This window comes from Podarcis gaigeae, assembly GCF_964106915.1.
Source record: "Podarcis gaigeae genome assembly, chromosome: 3".
NCBI lineage: Eukaryota > Metazoa > Chordata > Lepidosauria > Squamata > Lacertidae > Podarcis > Podarcis gaigeae.
In genome coordinates, this window is record NC_139680.1 from 86,337,282 (window position 1) to 86,359,352 (window position 22,071).

The 22,071-nt window shown below is 42.0% G+C and overlaps 1 protein-coding gene across 11 annotated transcripts in view; it reads left to right on the forward strand.

The window, feature by feature from the left end:
* The window catches only part of DAAM2 (dishevelled associated activator of morphogenesis 2), a 217,198-nt gene that overhangs the window by 146,661 nt on the left and 48,466 nt on the right, over positions 1-22,071 (forward strand). For all 11 annotated transcript variants that reach the window (XR_014562494.1, XR_014562495.1, XR_014562496.1 and 8 more), the window contains 9 exons: positions 4,811-4,921; positions 6,324-6,427; positions 7,359-7,425; positions 8,916-9,033; positions 10,432-10,570; positions 10,869-10,927; positions 11,984-12,168; positions 12,605-12,925; positions 19,908-20,015. Coding sequence is in view for 8 of the 11 variants with exons in the window: in XM_083732214.1 (XP_083588340.1) it covers positions 4,811-4,921; positions 6,324-6,427; positions 7,359-7,425; positions 8,916-9,033; positions 10,432-10,570; positions 10,869-10,927; positions 11,984-12,168; positions 12,605-12,925; positions 19,908-20,015 (1,212 nt within the window). In the remaining 3 variants the exon portion in view is untranslated. The remainder of the gene's footprint in view (positions 1-4,810; positions 4,922-6,323; positions 6,428-7,358; positions 7,426-8,915; positions 9,034-10,431; positions 10,571-10,868; positions 10,928-11,983; positions 12,169-12,604; positions 12,926-19,907; positions 20,016-22,071) is intronic.

Below are 22,071 nucleotides of genomic sequence, written 5' to 3' on the forward strand. Positions count from 1 at the left end.
ACAACATTCAATCAGAGTTTAATCCTTTGTCCCAACTTGACCGGGTTGCTATGCCAAATAAACCCATATGCTCTTGTGAGCCTAACCTCACTCACATCTCTTCTCTCTCTGTGTTGTTGTATTTTTAAAGAGACTAAAACCATCTGAAAGTAATGGGGAAGGAAAGCCATTTCTTACCCAGTACAGAGAGTAGCATGACTCTCTGTACAGAGTACAGCTGGTCCTTTGATAAGTTGATGTTAATAGCTTGCAGAAGTTTTTATGAGCCTCCAGAGAGCCAACTCACTATCTCATCCATGAATGTGTGGAATGCACAAATAATTACCCGTCAAATATTTTTGGATGGGGAAAAGAAATTAAAGATGAATGTTCTCCTCTTTGTTTTCTTAAGAGCAATGAGGACGTGCTCCTGTTTGTGTGGTTTTTTTTTTCTTCCTCTAATGCTTGCATCATGCCCAAATGGTCTTTTCTGCAATGTTCCTTCCTAGAGGCCAAAGTTAAACTCATGCAAGGTAACTTTGAATGCCTTCAACTCATCTTTCTCCCTTTGAATATTGGCATCAGAAGTGATGGTGTCAGCTATAATAGATGCAATAATTCAAATCTTGAATATTCAGTCAAGGGATGAATTCTATCATTTTGGACTGTTTCTATCATTTTGAATGCTCATGTAGGTCTAAAGCAAGGATGGTGAACCTGTGGCTCTCCAGTTGTTGTTGTTCTGCAGCTCCCATTATCCCTGACCATTGGCCAGTGCTGACTGGTGCTGATGGGAGCTGGAGACCTACTTCATCTAGAGAGCCACTGGTTCCCCATCCCTGGTCTAAAGTCTAACTGTTGTAGCAAAGGGAATCTTTTATTACAAGCACAATGAGGGGATAATGTTATGTCCTCCTCTGCTCAGTATGTTTTTGAGGTAAGGATTCATCTGCTGTCCATGGTGTCATTCTGTTTTCTGCTGACCATATCTGTTGACTCCGTGTGATCTTGATGCTCATATTAAAAGAACTCAAGAACAGGAGATTGTTATGTAGCTTCATAGCATCTTAGGTTTGATACTTTTACTGTTGTTGCTATTCAAAAGTATCTGCTTCCCTGCTCCTGGTGCTGGGTGCAATAAACCAAAAGCCTCAGGTTTTCCTGTTTTCTAAACTTCAGCAGGTGATTCATTTCTCTCCAAAAAAACAACACCCCAGGTTTGGACAATATAACAAGGCAAGGCTTGTGGTTAGTTGCTTCCAGCACAGCATAGTTATAATTATTATTATTATTATTATTATTATTATTATTATTATTATTATAGCTAGGAGAAGAGAAGGAATGAAGCAGGCACCCTGCTCACTTGTGTTAAACCACAGCCCATGTTTAACTATGGTTTAACATGACATGCGAATGCAGCCTGTGAGTAGAACATCACTAAAACAAGTTAAAGGATTTTAAACAGAAATGAAAAGAGCAAAGGGACCGACCAGAGCAATTAAAACATCAATTGGCGCTGTGGGTTAAACCACAGAGCCTAGGACTTGCTGACCAGAAGGTCGGCAGTTCAAATCCCCGTGATGGGGTGAGCTCCCGTTGCTCGGTCCCTGCTCCTGCCAACCTAGCAGTTCGAAAGCACGTCAAAGTGCAAGTAGATAAATAGGTACCACTCCGGCGGGAAGGTAAACGGCGTTTCCATTCTGCAAGCATTCACATTATGTTTGTTCAGAAGTTATTTTCATATTCCCACTTGTTCCTTCTGCCTTCATCTTTTTTTAAAAAAATAAAGAGAGCACCTGTGTTTCTGTTAATGTTGTAGTGATGAGTTAATTTAAGGCTTCATCTGTCTAGAAGGAGAGAAAAAAACTCAAGTCCTTCCGATAATGTCAGAGGTGCAAGAGAGAAGCTCTGAGCTCTCCTCTCCTCACTCACATAATTTCAGAGTGGCAGATGTCGTTTGCGTTTGCATATGCTGAAAACTTCTGCTGAGTCCAAAGGAATAGGATGGACAATCTCTCCCACCCCCTGCCCACCCCTGTCTGTTTCTGCAACTTGCTGAATTGGTTGCTTTTATTTGACTTGCAGTGTTTGAAGTGCTTACTCCTTTTAAAATAAAATAAAAAAGAATGATGACAACTTGAAGAAATGGTCCTGGCAAATGGGAAAATATTGAATTTGGTTGAAGACCAAAATAGCTTAGGTCAGAGACAGGTTCAGATGGCGGGGAACACAAAGCTGTGTCTTGTTCTTAGTTTGCCCACCAAGGAATAGAGAAGTAACATTCACAGTTTGTAGAACAGGCTTAGAGATGAAAATCTAGAGCAGGGTGGAGGTGAAATGGACTGTGTTTCAGCTGAAGCTAGTGCATTAGTGTCCCAGAACAACTCAGAGCTGTTTAATAATATTAAGTCTTAAAAGACACCAGTCCAGACCTAAATTAACTTTCCCCACTGACTTCATATGGGGGCATCATCTATCATTCATGTTTTCCAGTAGCCACTCTTAGGGATACTTCTGAAATCCGCTGTCTCCAGGTTTCTACTTGGATTTTTTGAATTCTAAATAGGGATTTGGGTGATGGTAGCATAATTAGTTTGGCTCACATTTTATTGCAGTCCCGCCTAATTATCACTTCCCAGACCAATGTGTGAATTGAAATGCAGATATCCTTCAAAATTCACGCTTCTCCAAATTTTGCAATTTCAGGGCACCAACATTTGCAAAATATCTATATAGGGGGAAATTGTGTGCAAAAGTGTGTGTGTTAGTAAAGATATGCAGACAAAAACTTTGTCTGCATATCTTTACTAACCGTGCCCCCCCCCCCACGGAAAAATATGTGTGTAGAAGCAGAGTGCTAGATAGAGTCTCCAGAGGTAAAACATGCTCCTTTGAGGATCCCATTATGGAAGTATGTGAACTCAAATTTATTGTAGGGCCCTGGCTTTCTGCTGCTCCTCCCCCATGTGCTCTCATAACCATTGGCTGCCTTGTCCCAACTTCCAAGTTTCATGCGTGACAGAAAAGCAACTATGGATCAGTGTCAATCCTGTCCAGTAGCAAGGGGTGAAGAAACTTATTAAGCAGGAAGGAAAAATCCTTACTCAGCATATCTGGTCTTTGTCGTCAAATTAGCTGACTCTATGCTAAAAGCAATTTGATTTAGTGCTTCTGCACAGCCGGTTGATCTTTGAAGGGTGCGCACTGTGAATCTATAACAGTCTTCTGAAAGTAATGAAGGGTGAAAGTGCATGTAGAGAGGAACGGGGCTGTACTTTAAACATCTCAATGCATACACACCCAGCCACGTGTGAGAAGGACTTGCCCAGTGTACCAGTTCCAGCGTGTGTGTATAGGGAATCCATGTCATTGGGACACCCAAACAATCAAGTTTCCTGGTCAAATGGAGCCTCCTACTCATGGGCAAGAGGTCATGTGTTGGGATTTCTGCTCATACAACTATGCATGTGATGCAGGTGTGTGTGTGTGTGTGTGTGTCTGTGTGTGTGTGTGTGTGAGAGAGAGAGAGAGAGAGAGAGATGTGATATTCTGCTGAGTTACAGCCTATATCCTATCAAACATCCTGCTTTAAAAAATATTGGATTCTGTATCATTAATTACACATTAGCTATGAAGAGCAACTCTAGAAAATGGTCAAGCAGACAAATCTATAATGTCAGTGACAAGACATCTGCAATGGTTGCTGCATAGCCTCTTGGTCTTAGCTGTTCACTGTTTACTAAGCTACTCCAGTGAGGAGGAGGAGAAATTGGCCTTAAGAATAGCATCCGCATAAACCAACACTAATCCAATAGAAAGCAGTGATTTCTGTAGGTATGGTACTCCACCACTAGGAGCAACAATAAAAAACAGATAACTTTCACAATGCAAAATTTCACAGCACTTAAGACCTTATTTTCTTTGGTAGTTTTGCCTCATATTTCTGTCTTTCTTGACATGAGGCATGAAGATCATGTACTGAAGACTGCTCCAATGTAATGCACTGTATAAATATTAGTGCAATTAATGAACTGAATAATTTTAGTTGGTTTTATCTTTCTTGGCATTGATTTATAATTTGTAGAGTAAGCCTAAGAGAGATCCATGGCAGCTTTTCTTGCTGATCTCTATTTAGCTTTTTTATTTTCCCACCCATTATCAACAGTTGGAAAAACCACTATGGCCCCATGTGTACTGTGCATTTAAAAAAGTATACCACTTCAAACAATCATGGTTTCCTTCAAAGAATCATGGTACCTCTATTTCATCAAGTGTACTGAGGAGATAATTCCCAGAGTTCCTTGGGAAAAGGACCTAACTGTTAAACCACTTTGAAAATTTTAGCTCTTTGAAGGGAATGGGGCATTGTGTCCTTGATCTGTTACATTTAAATGTAGTTCTACATTATCGATAATTTTGTAAATAAAAAGTTGCCACATTGTTAGAAGGGACCTGTGCCAGGTCCAATTTGTCCCACAGGCCAGGCGTTCCCCATCCCTTTTTAAAATGGTGGTGTTTCAAAGTTCTTGTGTTCATGTTTTGTTTTAATTTGGTTTATTGTTTTATAAGCCATCATGGGAATCCAACTGAAGGATTTAATATTCCAACCTTCAACAAGCAAATAATGCGAAGCAGAAAATATGTTTTTGAACCATTTTAGGTTATCAAGCAGAAATGTTTGTATTGCATTCACAAGCTTCTCTCATAGCCTCTCTTCACTCTCTTCTAAGCAGTTGAACAATAACTTGGGCTCTGTGTGTTTCTGGGCAGGAGCTATAATGAATTTCAGCATTACAGGGTGCATTACTTTCTCCCTGTTCTTCATTTGCAGTCATTACTCAATGAGCTCGACCGGAGCCTGGGGCGATATCGAGATGAAGTGAATCTCAAAACTGCCATCATGTCCTTTATTAATGCTGTTTTGAATGCAGGTACTGGTGAGGTGAGTCTTTAACAGAGTTCGTTGCATTATGTGGGTTTGGTTTTATTATATGTATATTTTATTATTTGTAAGCCACTTTCAGCATTTCTTTTTAAAAAGTAGGGTATCTACCCCGTAGCTCGGTGGTGAAGCACGGTGGGATAGCTGATAGGAACAACAGGAACTGATGAATAGTAATTATTGGAATCAGCCTGATCCCCTCCCCCTCTTTCCTTTTCCTTCTGTGATGGAACCCCTATTTGGGGACTTCCCTGGCTTTTTTTCTGGCCCACGTAGGACCAGTCTGGATAGTTGGCCTTGGTGAAGATTTGACGTTTTCTCCTCCCAGTTTTGATTCTGGGCTTCCATTGAAATGAGGCTGCATTTTAAGTTGTATTTTAAACCTGTTTTTAAGTTGTATTTTAATCAATTGTTTACATACCTGGTGTTAGCCGCCCTGAGCCCGGTCCTGGCCAGGGAGGGCAGAGTATAAATAAATAAATAAATAATAATAATAATAATAATAATAATAATTATTATTATTATTATTATTATTATTATTATTACCCATGATATAATATGCAATGAAAATGACCTGTAGGGCATTGACAGAGCATCTGCTTTGCATGCAGATTGTCCTAGCTTCAATTTCTGGCATCTCTAGGCAGGCCTAGAAATGTTCCATGTCTGAATCCTGGAGAGCTGAGCTAGAAGGACCCAATGTTCTGGTGATGTCAGGCAGCTTCCTATGTTCAGAATATATAAATAAAGTTAGTGCTGGTTTTCTTCCTTCCTTCCTTTGGATGCTGGAAATCGCTAGCCGAAACCCAAATGTAATGAATTGTGCTATGGTTTAATTATATTGTGCCAAAGCAGGGGCAGGCAACCCTTTTCAGCCAAAAGACCACATTCCCACATGGGCAACCTACACATGGGTGGATGTGGCAAAAGTGGGCGTGGCCAGATACACCCCACTCCATCCTGCATCCAGGTATGCAAGTGTTAAGGACACATTCCAGACAGGTAAAGGCACTACAGCAGGGGTATTGTGGGGTGTGGCCTGGTCAGAGTTTGAAGGGCCGGACAGAGAGGCCTGGAGGGCCTTATTCAGCCCTCAGAAGTGAGGTTCCCCACCTTGCCCTAAAACATTCTTAATTCTCCTGTCCCCTCACCAGAATGGCATGAAAGTTATACCATTTATACCAGCAATATAAATTGTATCAATATCATAAGCTACCTACTAGCACTGTATAGCCCCACCCCTAGTCCTGCTTACCTGTATTTCTTCCAGCTGGAGATGCTAGGAAGTGAACCTTAGTGCATGCTTTGCCTCTGAGCTATAGCCTCTGCTTCATCTTATCTGAAGTGATCTAAAGCCCTTGATATCTGATGACTTGATCTATTTTTTTCCCCTTTCCTTTAGGACAATTTGGAATTTCGATTGCACCTACGATATGAGTTTTTAATGCTGGGCATTCAACCTGTTATTGACAAGCTCAGAGGACATGAAAATGCAACGCTGGATAGGTGAGCCATATATGCTGGGAAGATATGAGGCTGTTGTGTACTCAATATCCAGCGATGGACAAATTCATCTTGGCTTGATTTGGGAAGAGGTTAACAATTCACACATACACACACTGAGCAAATGTATTCAGGTAGATAGCTATGTTGGTCTGACACAGTCAAAATAAATAAAAAATTCTCCAGTTGACGCTTAGAGACCAACTAAGTTTGTTCTGGGTATAAGCTTTAATGTGCATGCGCACTTCTTCAGATACTGAGCAAATGTATATTCCAGTATAGGTAATTTCTGGAGTTTGGGCAACATTACTATTGATAGCAACCCCTTGGATTGCACAAGCAGCAGAGTCTACTCTGAGAGGTTGTATCCATATGTCATACTGATGGGAGGGTCAATTAACATGGATTGAAGGCCCACAGACTCTGTAGTTCAAAGCCTGGAATCATAAGTGACTGGATGTGATCCCAATAAACAGATGTCCCATGCACATCTACTGTAAACTCTCTGTGCACATTCACTTTTAAATTATCTGTATGCACACCTTAGTTCATTTCAGGGATGTTGTTTCACTGTAAATGTTGTCTGACTACAATTCCCATCATCCCTACTTGCCATGCTGGCTGAAGCTGATGGGAGTTGTCTGCTCTAACAGCTTCTCGGTAGGTCCCACTCCCAATTCTTATTATGTATTTATCATTTATTTTTGATTTAAATTTCAACAAGCATTGAAATACTTTATTCTGTTGGAAGCATAACATTGTGAAAGTCAAAACTTAATATAAGCTCATCAGACCAACTTGAATTAAGGGAAAGGTAGCACCTTACCCTTTTTATCCTTTCTTTAAGTGGAAAACAGTCTTTCCCCATTCACCCAGCTTGCACTATTGCAAGCAAGAGATGGATTGTATGACTTTATTTTATTCTGTCTTCTAGGCACTTAGATTTCTTTGAGATGGTAAGAAATGAAGATGACTTGGAACTTGCAAAGAGGTTTGAAGTGGTGAGTGCTTTTCTGGAAAGGCTTTTTTATTTTATTTTAAAAAAAGACAAAATAGCTTTCCCGTTTGCTTTGGCTGTTTAGTATTTGCCTAGTTGTTGTTTGTTTACCTGTTTGTAATGTGGTTGCCTGTTCCAAGTATTCAGCAAATGTATTGGAGAGCCATAACAGGCTTGGACTTGGATGTTATGGAGGCTACTGGCTTGGTTCATCAGATTGGTTGTTGCCTCATCTGTTGCTGTTGCTTTTTTTCCTGTCTTTTGGACCTATAGTCTGCCTACATTCTGGAGTCTTGTTTTCTAGATTACCTTGGACTTTACTCACTTAGAGCTGGAAGATGCTCCTTTGTGGGATAAACTGAATGTTCCTACAAGCTAGATGTTTGGAGTGACACTGCTCCAGTCTCATACTCTCTTGACTCTATGATGTAAACTTCTGTTATTTAACCATACATGGAGCTTCTAAATTCAGCACCATCAATTATAGAGTCCCAGTGGACAGCTCCCTGCTCTTTGAGCCAAGCACCTGCCCCAGATTAGCTCTTGAGTTTCCAGTGAGGCTCTTTTTTTTTTCTTTTTACAAGCAACAAATAGCACACCAAAACAACAATGTATGGTGCGTTCATGATTTCAGTCAGCACTATAGCTATGAAATTATGATGCTTTTATTGCTTGTCCCTTAGGTTTGGGGTGGGGCTTTTTTAATTGCAGAAGCAATATAATTTTTTTGATGCCTTTCCTGTTGTCAGCTATAAAGCATTTATTCCATATAGAAAAAGACTGGTTGTTGTAGAACCACACAGGGCAGTTCTCATAGGGTCCCCCCATCCTTCCAAAATTTATCTGCCGGGTAGGAGTAGCACCACTAAAAGTCAGGTTCCTCCTCTCTCAGGCAAGTGGAGTAGCATGACATATTGCAGTGAGGAACTAGCTCCTTCAGTACTATGGACTGAGCTGGATTGACCTTCAAAATCTCAGTGTTCAGTGATACAAAAATGCTACCTCTTGTGTTCAGCGTGCCGCTCATCCTCATATACACACACCACTTGGTGCTGCTGAGAGCAAGGTGTTATTATGTCCACTTGTACCATCCCCATGTACATGAGATGGTTGGGCAGTGTTATAGAAGCGACCAACATGACTTTGACAAAACTCTGGTAGGCAGTGGAAGACAGGAGTGCCTGGTGTGCTCTGGTCCATGGGGTCACGAAGAGTCGGACACAACTAATCGACTAAACAACAACAACCATCTCCATGTCTTGCCTTGTAAACCATATTCTGTCCCTAATTGCCTTAGACTTAATTTGTCATCAAAGTAACCCATCACTGCCAAGCCTCCTTCCCCCTCTTTTTCAGTTTGAAGCATATCTTCACAAATGGTGGTGTGCATTTCAGTCCTTCTGAGATTTTAATACTAGATGCCTCATAGGATTTCAAAACTAGGAGATTTCTCTTGTTTTACTCTGCACCTTCCCATGTTTCATTTTGCTATAGGCACATATTGACACAAAGAGCGCCTCGCAGATGTTTGAGATGATCAAGAAGAGGTTGAAGCACACAGATGCTTATCCATATTTACTTTCTGTACTCCAGCACTGCCTGCAAATGCCTTGTGAGTATATTTCTTCTCCTTGTGCTTACTGCAGAATTCTCTGATTGGAAAGATTTTCTGAATGACAGAGGTATGGCTTGTTGAATCCTTACCTTTCTGGAGCTTTAGAGAATTGGGCTCCCCTATAGTAAAACTCTACTCAATCCACTCTTTTTTTCTGAGCCCTACTTTCCATTGTGTTGTTTAGTGAGAAAACTAACCAAGTCCATTCATATGAAAGTCTCTAATATAACCATTGAAAATATTCTTGAAAGTATTTGAGGATTGGCTGGTGAAATGAGTTACTCAGTATGAGTAGGCACTTAGTATACAGCAAGGGTGAGGAATCTCAAGCCTAGGGTCTGAATAAGGCCCTCCAGGCCTCTCTATCCAGTCCTTGGGACTTTCCTAAAGCCACACCTATCACTAGACTTGCACTGCACTCTCTTTGAGTGCTTTTGTTTGACTGGAGCATGTCCTTGTGATAATGCCTCTTGCATGCTTGCACGAGGGATTTCTCATATTTCTTCTTATTCTTCTTTGTTTCCACTTAAGGTCTCCAAACATGAAGCAGCCACTTCTTTAAAAAGTAGTAGATGGATGCTGTCCAACTGGAAACCAAATCCTTCTTGATTAAATTATTGTTTATTAAGAAAGGCAAGAAAGGACATTTGTGCTCAGGGTCTGAGAAACAGGTGCCACCTTTAATTGACACAGAATGAAGTTGTTTTTTTAAAAAAGAGAGAAAACTTGTTGCTATTAAGTGGGAATTTCATAGAAAAGGCTTGGTTTTTGCTTGGCACCGCATGGGAATGGATAAGTAGAAAGTTCCCATGCCTTAATTAGAAAATCAAATTAGTAATTTCTCTTTGAGGCATATGATATAAATATGGGGATTGAAAGCCATCTGAATGAATGGCCTAGTAACGGCAGATTAGTTGCTTCCAATCAGTACAGTTAGGCAAAGGCTTGCTGTAGGATCAGAATCTGCCAGGAATATTTGGTCATTTCCACTGAAGTATAAATTTGGTTTCAGTAGCAAATATGAGATTCCTAATCCATTATAGCTGGTTTCAGAAATTAGGTTTGAACACAAGATAAAGGAACTGGTGCACATCTTCACAAAGTTCTCTTTCAAAGTGAATTCATTGAAGCCCCAATGAACTAGATAGTACTGATTTTTGTGAAGATATGATTAGGATTGCACTGTCGCTTGATGATCACTTCCAATGTGGCTCTAAAGGGAACTCACTAAAATAATGACTGGTGAACATACAAAGGTCAGAATGTCTGAAGTAACCACAGTAGGAACCAAGTCATCAAGAAGGGCTCAGTCTTAGCATTCAATTAAAATTTGCAGGGATTTTCATCCAAGCCACTTATCTAGATGCATCTCATCACTGGCATTTGTCGTTGCAGATAAACGAAATGGGGGGACGTTTCAACAATGGCAGCTGTTAGACAGGATACTGCAGCAAATTGTTCTTCAGGATGAGCGAGGGGACGATCCTGATATAGCTCCTTTGGAGAACTTCAATGTCAAGAACATCATTAAAATGTAAGAAGCATGCTAACTGCCAATATCCAAATATTATGCAGCATGTTAAGGACAAGGCCTGCTTTTATATGACATTTCATCAGCATGGAGATAACCATTCTTTGTGGAAAAATGTCATCTTTTCATCTGGTACAATTTGCATTCACATTGAGAATCTTAATTTTACCTTAGTAGGTTAGTAATAGTATTGAGAATGAATCCCACCAGAAATTAGCTGGTTTTTCCCATTCTCCTAGGAATATTTGTATTTAATTACTTGGGTATATATCTAAGCTGATCTGGCTTTATCTCCATTCAGGTTGGTAAATGAGAATGAAGTGAAACAGTGGAGAGATCAGGCAGAGAAATTCCGAAAAGGTATGTGGCCGTCTTATACTCTGGATAATAGAGAAGGAATCTGATTGAACCACAGATCTCCAGGCAGTGGAGGGAATGATAGGGTTCTAGGGATTCATGATTGTGTAGGCCACTATTCGTCCCATTTTATAGATGTGAATTGTGGCTAAAGGATAGGTGACTTAACCCAGTTGCCTACTGGGTGAGCTAGCATTTGAATGCAAATCTGATTCTGACATTTTGATAAAGCTTCCAGTTTTTGGGATGCCTCCTCATTAGAAAACACCTGCTGATTCTCATCAAAAACTGTACCTAGATCTATATCATAGGTGGGTAACCTGTGGCCATCCAGATATTGGTCGACTCCAGCTCCCGCCAACCCCAGCCAAAATAGCCAGTGGTCAGGGATGATCCAAAACCTGGAGAGCTACAGGTTACTTTCTAGTTTTAATGCAACTCCTCAAACCAAGCCGTTTAGAATCATAGAATCATAGAATTGTAATGTTGGAAGGAACCCTTAGGATCATCTAATCCATGAGTAGGCAAACTAAGGACCGGGGGCCAGATCTGGCCCAATCGCCTTCTCAATCCAGCCCACAGATGGTCCTCGGATCAGAGTGTTTTTACATGAGTAGAATTTGTCCTTTTATTTAAAATGCATCTCCGGGTTATTTGTGGGACCTGCCTGGTGTTTTTACATGAGTAGAATGTGTGCTTTTATTTCAAATGCATCTCTGGGTTATTTTGGGGGGCATAGGAATCCGTACATTTTTTCCCCTTCAAAATATAGTCCAGCCCCCCACAAGGTCTGAGGGACAGTGGACCGGCCTCCTGCTGAAAAAGTTTCCTGTAATCCAACCACCTGCAATGCAGGAATACACAACTGTCCCATACAAGAATGAAACCTTGGTGTTATCAGCACCACACTCTAACCAACTGAGCTATCAAGAATCAGCTTGTAGAATGTCTGGAAGTTTACAATTATGTTTCTTACCCATTGTTCCCTTTATTCATGGCTTTTGACTGAGTAGCTTGTCTGAAATCATTCATCGCACTTTGGTCTTCTTTCCACTGCAGAGCATGCTGAGCTGATGAGTAGGCTAGAGAAGAAAGAAAGGGAATGTGAGATAAAGACCCAGGAGAAAGATGAAATGATGAAGACACTGAATAAAATGAAGGACAAACTGCAAAAGGAATCTCTGGAGCTACGTCAAACCCGGGACCAAATGACCGACCTTGTAACTCAACTCAATGAGTTCTCGGTAGGATACAGAGATTTTTCTTCTCTTTCCATAGCATGCACAAACACAAATGACCGCTCCCCGCATAAAGCGGGGGGTGACCTTTGCGTGGACGTGCACAGCCCCTGGATCTGGAGCGGCTCCATCAGCATAGGCTTGGCTTTGCCTTCCCTCAGGTGGGATACCTGGAGGTCTCCGCCTACCCCAGTCAGTTGTCCAATCCCACCTGGGGGAAGCGTTGCCAAGGAGATCAGGCCAGGTAGGGGAGGGATTACCTGCCCACACAATAGAGGGAGGATCTTACCTGGGAATCCTCACTTGGCTCCAGAGCTTCTCCCACCCTACCCACCCTCAGTTAATGCATTATTTTGCAGGTTAACTTTTCTTCATAGATTTTGCAGGTTAACTTTTCTTCACAGATGCAACACTAATCAGAATGTTCTCTTCTTATTTCCAGCAAGGGGGCAGCATTTCCTTCCCTCCTCCTCCTCCTCAGCTACCTCCTGGTGGCCCGTTTGCCTCTTCTCTACAAGCTCCGGAGGTTTTGCCGCCACCGCCACCACCACTTCCGTTCTCCAGCTGCCCCCCTCCGCCTGCTCCACCTCCTCCCCCAGGAGGACCTCCTCCACCTCCCGGAGCACCGCCTTTCTTCAACATGGGCATGCCTCCCCTTTCCTCTGCCACCACCTTCAGCGGCACTGGGCCCAGTCTGAAGAAGAAATCAACCCCACAGCCATCTCATCCGCTGAAGTCCTTCAACTGGGCCAAGCTGAGTGAGGTAAGGGGAAGGAGAGCCATTCTGTGTAGATCTTGTGACTGTTGGTTAGGTTTACCGTATATTGTCTGGTTATTGCTATTAAATTGGTTGCCTGAGAAGGAATTTCTAGCTGAATAACCTTCAGGCACAAAATGTTGTGGGTGAGTGTACAGGTGCTCACTGAAAGCCCTTGGCAATTGTATTAATTTTATATTTGGCATCTTTGGATTGCTCTACATTTTAAAAGAGGTGCTGATGGATTTTGGATTGAGTGACATTTGGACTCGACCTACACACACACACACACACACACACACACACACACAAGCCAGTCTGGAAGTAGTAGTTCCATTATAAGTGCAGTCTCACATTCCAGCCTAGCTCATAATGGGCTTGGCTCCTGGCTCCACCCTTCCTTCTGGCAAGCATACCCCTTCTGAAGGTGAGAGCATATTACTTAAAGCCTGGATGCATTTGAGCATGCCCAGGAACATCATTTCCTGACCAAGAGTTGATGAGATTTGAAGTTCTGCAAATCTCCCAGTCAAATTCATTACATTTGGTGGATCTAGAAACTTAATCTTTCATACCCCTGAGAAGAAAGAGAATATGCTCAAGTGCCCCAAGGTTTTAAAGATAAAGTGTAAAATGCTTCTCCTTCCTTCCTCATTATTCATGCCCCCTCTTTGAAAGGACCAGGTTGATTCAGGTGTGTGGGTGTGTGGGTGTGTGTGAAACGCTGAATAGTTGCAGGGATGATTTCTAAGAAAAATGCAATATTGATGACAGCTTATGCATTATGTAATCATGCTTGAATACAATTTCCCTATTCTCTCCCAACCCTAGTAAAACTCTTCATAGCACATCCTTCTGGAGGAGTCTCCAGACTGATTTTTGCATGGCACATTCATTCTGTCCAAGACCTGCAACCTCTCCCACCCCTATATTCCCTCCTACCCCTGTTTCTCTCTTGGCATTGTTGTTTTCTTTTTTTTTAAAAAAAGGGAAAAAACACAGATTGAACAGCGTCTGTGTTGAATTTGGGTGACTGCCTAGAAATCCACACTCTTTTTTAGACTCCAAGTCACTCAGGACTCAACTCAGGCATTTGGAATGAGTGTCCTGGGACCTCTGGAATGCCACAAGAATTCTCTCTCTCCCTCTCCCCCCCCCCCGCCATTTCTTTTAAAATAAGATGAAGTGAAGTATTTGCTGCTCCGCCTGTGCTTGTCTGTCAGAGCCACGTGGGGCTGTGGGAGAGAATGTAAGACAGGGATTTATTTTCATTTTCAGAACAAAGGACTTAGTGCTTCGAAGGAAAGATGTAACAACTACACAAACACACACACTAGTGGGAGGGGAAAATAAAGTAGAGAGGGGCACACAGGTGTTTCTCTTTAGCATGCAGCCACCACAGACTTATCCTCCCCTCTGGTTAAGAGTGGAGGCAGCTGTGCTAATAAATGGGGGCTTCAGAGGTGAATGCAAATGCTATTTTGGGGCCTGCAAGAATAGTATTGGGAGGATATGATAAGCGTTTGCCATGATTAATATTTCTGGTTAGTGAATGCTTTGCTGTTTCCAGAGGTGGTGGTTCTTTAGCTTTAACTAGAAAGCTATCACATTCTATTCTTTGTGTTGTATTTTGTACAGGCCATGTGCTGTGGCATGCTTATTTTTAATGTTGTGGGAGGGAATTTATTTCATCCCCTCACCGTCCCATCTGAAGTGGGACAGGGCTACAGTATCACTCTTCAACTCACACAGCTTGTTTTTCTCTTTAAAGTGGCGGGTTGATTTTAGTTTCAAAACTTCAGGTTGTTTGATTGCTCTCTAGTCATGGTCTTATAAGAGGCCTTGAGACCCCACTATCACCACAGAGCAAAGAATGCCATGTGAAAAATTCACGATCAATTGCTTTTTTTCCCTCCTTGTACCCCTTTCCCTTACCTAAATTGGAACATGCATAACACCCAGAGTTGTTGCTTTCCTGGGGAGGGAGGACAATACTGTTGTTTTTCCCATGAGGGGCAGTTTGAGGGGGGGGGCAACTTAGATGGAGGAGAGAGTACTGAAGAAGGGGATAAGTAACCCTTCTCCTAGATCCGGGTTTCCCAAATGTGGGTCTCCAGCTGTTTTTAACATCCCTATCATCCCTGACCACTAGTTGTAGTCCAAAAACAGCTGGAGACCCAAGTTTGGGAAACCTTTTCTTAGATCTTCAGCTATGAGCAATGTAGGGAGGGTTTTTTTTCCCCTGCAGCTGCATTTCAGTCAAAGCAAAAATGTAGGAAGATCCAATCATAGGGTTGTATTCTGTGTAGCACTACGGTGAGCATTATATTAGCATAAGGGTTGCTCCTTGCACAACAGAGCATTCTCCCCTTCTCCTGCTCCTCACCCTGAACATCCCGTAAATCTGATCTGGGCTTCCCACCAACTCTTCAGAACAGATTTAGGGATGGCGATAGGCGAGAGGAGAGGGTAGGAAATCCTATGGTGCCATTGGTCACCCTTGCTCTAATGCAACTATTTAGTTGTATACTGCTCACAGATCTGAAGAACAGCATGTAGTTTGGCCCTCACAAAAATTAACTTAAACTCTGGTTCAGCCTTTGGTCCACCAGCCCATCTTCTATGACCAGTAAAAATAAGAGAGTAGTGTCACACCATATGGCATCTGGCAGATGTCTATTCCAGTTCCTACTGGCTATTCCAAGGAATTAATTGAGATTGTACAGCCTAACAGGAACAATGATAACTGATGAAGAAATCTGGATTTCGCAGTGGGAGGCCTAACTTTTTACAATGTAGGGTTGCAGGACTTTATTAGGGTCACTGTTTAACAAAGGAGGAAAATACAGCTGTATTGTTTATCTTAAAGATGTGGAAATGTTTTCCAGTTCTTGTTGTCAAGCTGTTCAATTTACATCACTCTTGGGCCGCAAGAGGAAGACTTCAAAAAGAGCTGGGGTGAAGGATGCTTTTGTTTCCAGGGAGAAAACTGCAACAACTCACTAATTTCCCTTGACACCCTTACTTTTGTTACATTAACTCAGTCAGAAAAATTTGATACTGAACACATGGAAGCATTGCACTAACTTGCCTGTGGTTAACACCTTCTATGAAATGACTCTTTAGAAACCTTAATACCAGGAGCAGCCAACATGGAGCCTTGCAGACATTATTGAACACCAACTCACATCAGCCCCAGCCAACGTGACTGATGGTCAAGAATGAGGGGAATTTTGCGGCAACCCCATGTGGAAGGCACCACATTGGCTACTTGGCCGATTAAGAAATAGAACTGAAATGCTTTGGCATTCTGGAATAAATGTTTTGCTTGCTTCCCAGAAGGAAATGTAAGGCGTACATTTCAGCTCATAGACTCTAAAATGACAAATAAAATCCCTAGGGTGTCCAAACTTTTTCCAAAGAGGGCCAGATTTGATGAAGTGAACATGCGTGAGGGCCAACCTAAGTTGTTGAGCTTTTCTTAGGATTGAAGTTGAGCTTTTTTTACCATTTTACCCCAGGACATATACTGCTACAGGGACCTGATTAAATTGACCAAGAGGCTGCATTAGGCCCCTGAAATGGACTTTTGACATGCCTTCCCTAGATGGATGAAATTTTGGAGACAAAGACACTTGAAACGAAGGGCCACGATGAAGAACAAGGAAATAACAAAATAAAGCAATCCTTGTGGATAGCTGTGGGGACTTTGTGCGTAATTAATGTACCTGACGAATTCAGAGTTTGCAAGGATGAGGAAGTGAACAATTGATGCTGAAACTTGTACTGCCTTTTCAGTGAAATAAGGACGTCCCATTTCCTAACAAGAACTCCCTTCAAAAGTTCACAGTAACCTGGAATGTGGCATTTGCTTGGGTACAAGGGTATTCTGTTGAGGGAGGGGTCTCTGGCAGAGATGGTGAACCCTCCAGATGCCATTGGACTCTAGTTCCCATCAACCACAGCCAGCATGGCCGGTGCTCGGAAATGATGGGAAGAGTAGCCTCAACAACATCTGGAGAGCCACAGATTCCCCATTCCTTGTCTATGGTTTCGGCCAGGGAAATAGCCAGTTGCACTATAAAAAAGTAAAGACTTGGCAATGTGTCTCTTCTGCTGTCTATAGCCAGGCCAAAAATGAATGATAAATCACAGTCCTCAGCATGTTCTTTTGATCATGAACAGGCCTTGCATCCCCATGTTCAAAATTCATTCCATTTTCCTTGATTCTCTTTTCATGGCAAAACAGAGATTAGTGCATTTGGGGCAGTTGACTGCATGCTTGGGTTTGGGTTTATGATGCAGTTTGCTAACAAGAGGGCATAGAAACAAACCATTTTGTAGGGAGGGATCCTGCTATGACCATTCTCTGTGCTTCGCTTATCTCTAGTTTCTCTCCCAGAGGACTGTACTTTATTTCAAGTATGTCAGTGCACAGTGACATGAGGCAATGGGATTGTACAATGCATTTGAGAAACAAATCCTCTCTGCAGGGCCAGTTCCTTATAAAGATGTACTCTGGTTAATTGCGTGTGCTCCAAATACTTTTTGCTTTATGTCTTAGGCAATCTCTGGGGAGTCCTGGGAAATTCTGTTCACAGGTCTGATTTCTCATAATGGACTAAAACTTTTTGCATAGCAAAGAAGCCAGATAACTAATTCTCCAAGGTTCACATGGAATAAAAATATCTCATTAAGCGGGGAAATGGAATGATGCACAGATGAAGTAACTTTTTTAAAAAAGAACAAAAAGAACAAGAATTTGTTGTATTTTTATATTGCTGATTAGCGACCATAACTATGTTTCTGGAGCTAAGGGAATAATTTGTCATTAGGTGAATCTTTTGTTTCACTCGCAATACTCAGTCATTTTGACTGATGAAAAGCAGCTATAAATTTCTTAATCCATAACTGAGCAATGAGAATGCAGTGTAAGGAAGTTTTCTGTCCCAGGCGTCCATTTTCCCATGAGTAAAAAGGGTCAGCACAGAAATGGGAGGCTTCCCTCCACCAGGAAGTTTTACACAGGAAGGTCAAGCCAGGCAATAATATAAATTTAGCCAATGATATCTGTTTATTTTTTCATTTGTACTACTCAAATGGTGAAAATAGTGGGTTTTTCCCCCCTAAAATTGCTTCCCCAAAACATGTTTAACTTGTTGCCTTACTAAAGTAAGGCATAATTCCTTAAGTAAAGGCATAATTCAGTTTAGAATAATTTGGGCTGAGGCCTTGTCATTCAGTGACATGCTATTCTACCCAGTATTGAAAATAGGTTGGGCCAATTCTGGAAGGTTAAAGAGCTATTTAGTGGAGACAGCCAGAGGAAAAAAATGAAGTTTTGGTGACAGCAGTAGACATAGCAAAGAGGATGGTTTGGTTTGTCTTCCTTAACTCTCATGGTGGAGCCTGTGCTGTCTCATGAATACAAGCATTGCTCCCATGGAAAATTTAGTTTTCCAAAGTTCAGCTTTTGAGCTTCTTGCTCCATGAAGAAAATATTTAGGATTCCCCCAGAAAAACTGATGCACTTCTAAGTAGCTCCAATAATCTAGGGGCACACAGTCAACTATGGTCATCTCAGCTCCACACTTCAGATAAGGACCAACACTTTTCATGAGTGCGAGCACTCATATCTTGATAAGTGTTGTGGGTACCAGCATAAAGTGACTGCCATGGGTTGCAAAAAAAGGAGACTTATGGTATTTCATACCAGCTAAAAAGAACTGATAAGGGAGTACAGCTTTGCAGACCAACCAGCCACCTCAAGACAGTGCAAATGCACATCACTGTGCTTTTTTAAAAAACTTCTGTATTTCTTCAAAAAACCCTTTTCCTTCCTTTAATCATCTTATTTCTTAAAAGGCTCTGCTTTTTTTTGCTCTGACCATCAACTTGTTTCCTGTGTTTCCTTTCTAGCATAACACATATCTCTTGCTCTTTTTAATGACTGTGAGTGGGAAATGGAGGCTGTTCCTAATTAGTTCAATAATGAAGTGTTAATGCACTTTGTTGCGTGAGTGCACTTCAGGAACTTTCAGGCCAGGAGCCTTTGAGAGGTCTCTTTGGTAATCTTTTCTTTGGGACCATAAGACACCACATGCTGTGAAAATCATCATTGTTGCCAATGTGATTTCCTTGAATTCCCCCCCCCCCTGAACATTTCTGTGATATTTTTAAAGTCTCCAGTTCTTTAGGATAAAATTAACAATTTTACATTGACAGTGCCTTTGTTCATTGATGTTGGGGACACTTCACAATTAAACAAAAAAACTGCAATGAAATTCTTTTGCAAGCAGATTTTAGAGTGCAAACCAAGAAGCAAGGCTCAGTGGCTTCCAAACAAGCGTGGATTCATAAGGCACCTTTAAAAACATGGCTTCCATATCCTGTCTTGTCTTGAAGCCATTAACCATAGTATCTGGCTCCACAATGGGTGGGATTCAACATTGCACTATTACAGATGTTCTGTCTGCACAAAAATGTCACCTTTCTAGACAGAACATACCAGTCTCCTCCCCCTGTGCTGTTCTGGGGGGTTCTCCCGACATGGGGGGGGGGACACAGGTGTGTGGGGGGGAGGGAAGCCCCATGGTACAAGTTGGAAGCCTGCTGATGGGGTTCAGTAGGTGAATCCCGCCCAGTGCAATGGGAAGCTATGGTTAAGTGATGGATCCTGGCTTGTTTTGCTACTTACAGGATATAGCAGATAAAGAGAGCCTGAGCATTAAGCCACCATTTCTGGTTTAGTGTTACATGTTACAGTGTTAACTGTAATTAAATGGATTGGGAGAAGACTACATAATGATACACTCTCATCTGATTCTTCTGTAGTGCACAATTTCCCTCTGCCTTTTCCCTGCTGACCTTAACTAGGGCTTGACCATAAGAACTCTCTCTCTCCCCCCCCTCTCTCTCTCACACACACTGCTTCAAGCCTTCATTATTATTTGTTCCCTGAATGTTTCTGTATCTCTTTGGACTGTAGGAGAAGATACATGGCACAATCTGGCATGAAATTGATGATTTAAGGGCTTTCAAGATGCTGGATTTGGAGGATTTTGAAAAAATGTTCTCAGCTTATCAGAGACACCAGGTAAGGCGTTTTCCTTTCATTTCACTCTAAACCCTGAGCTTCCTGGGCTTCTTTGCAGAAATATTTTCCAGGACTGGGTGCACCAATGGAGAGGGGCAAGCAGTGGGGACTGTTTTCTCATTTCAAAGTAAGCAAGGCCAGCTGCAGGTAAGAAGGAGGCAGGACTGAGCAAGGTTCCCTCCAGTTGACTCCCTCCTCCATCAGTGAGTTCTGTTGGGCACATCTACTGGGGAATCATGAGAGTTGGGCCCTCAACCAAGCCATCTGGTTTTGCTTGGAGCAGCGAGCTGAGAAATAATGTAAAGCATGGCCCAGAGGTGACATTGGCAGTAGTCTACCTGACAGTGGCTAAGCAGCTTCCCGGGGATGCTAGATGTTGACCTCAGCCTCGAAGCTAAAACCAGCTGTGTTTACATAATTTTGGATTAAAGCAGGATGTGTAACCTGTGGCCTTTCAGATGTTGCTCAACTGCAACTACTGTCATTCCTGACCATTGGCTAGGGCTGATAGGAGTTGGAGTCAAACAGCATCTGGAGAGATACAGGTTGACTACACCTGCTTTAAACTCTGCAGTTGCATCTAAAGGTAAAGGTAAAGGGACCCCTGACCATTAGGTCCAGTTGTGGCTGACTCTGGGGTTGTGGCGCTCATCTCGCTTTATTGGCCGAGGGAGCTGGCGTACAGCTTCCGGGTCATGTGGCCAGTATGACTAAGCCGCTTCTGGTGAACCAGAGCAGGTAAACGGAAATGCCGTTTACCTTCCCGCCAGAGCGGTACCTATTTATCTACTTGCACTTTGATGTGCTTTTGAACTGCTAGGTTGGCAGGAAGTTGCATCTAACCTTAGTGCAAAATAAAGGAAGAAGCAAGCAAGCAGTTATTTGAACCTGTAGCTTGCTTGGGATTCTAATTGTTCTCTCGTACTTGATCTTTGTATCCAGTGCTACTGATTTTGTGTTTTCTTTTTTCTGTTATGACTTAGCTCTTGCAACCCTACTCCTCTTGAATAAAACTTTCTGAGCAATTAGAGCTTTCAGTAGTGAGACTGGATTAGTTTGGCTTGGGGGGGGAGAGTCACTTCACTTATTTCCCCCTTTCTTTTTCTTTCCAACAAATGAGTTACAGATTATAACATTAGCAACATTATTTTAACAGCAGCTGTTTATTAGCATTTCTGTCTCCTTTTCTTGGAAAGCAAGTCACCTGCATTCTGTCTGCCTCTGATGAATGAAATTCAGCTAGAACAGTACCATTGAGTTTTGCCCTCCCCCCATCCTGCCTGCTTCCCAAATTCTTTCCTAACTATTGGAATGTATTCTGAAAACATGGTCTCTTCCAGTTGTCTTGAAACAGCCTACTGTTGTTAAAATGACAGCCCAAAGGTGCTTTGTAACCTAAATAATTCCTATCCAATAATATAAAGTGGTGGACCCTATTATATGTATTTTCCTCCTTTTAGTGTGGTATCAGAAACAAAATACAAAAAGAGCTATTTCTAATTTTAAATCCTCTGACATTTTCTCCTGTTCCAGTTATTACAACATGGAACCACTGAAAGCTGTTAGTGAATAAATCCATAAACTTCCCTGACTACAACACCTCTTAGTTCCCCCTGGATTTGGGCCATTTTATTTGTGTGAATCTCTGCAAAATGCACTTTTTGGAGGACAAGAAATTTGTGAAGATTCGGCTGGCCATTTCTGAATTAATGTGGAAACTTCAGTTTCCATTCTGCCTTGGGCTTCCCTGTTTTCTAACTGGCACAACTCCTGCCAGTCAGTACAACTTGCCACCGACAGCACACAGTCTGCTCTGTCTCTAGGCGCCACTTGAGATTAATCTCTAGCCCCCTTGGCCAGGAGTTCATGAGTGTCTTGCTGCTCAGTTCAGAAGGGGCCAGGCCTTTGTAAGCGTTCCAACTGGATGTGTGCAAAGGTTCAACTTTTTTGCAGGCACTGGGTTTGAATGCTCACAAAAAAGCTCAAAGGATTCTCGCAAATGTGCCCTTTGTTATCTCACCTTTTCCTGCCCAGAAATCTACCTTTGGGCAGGATA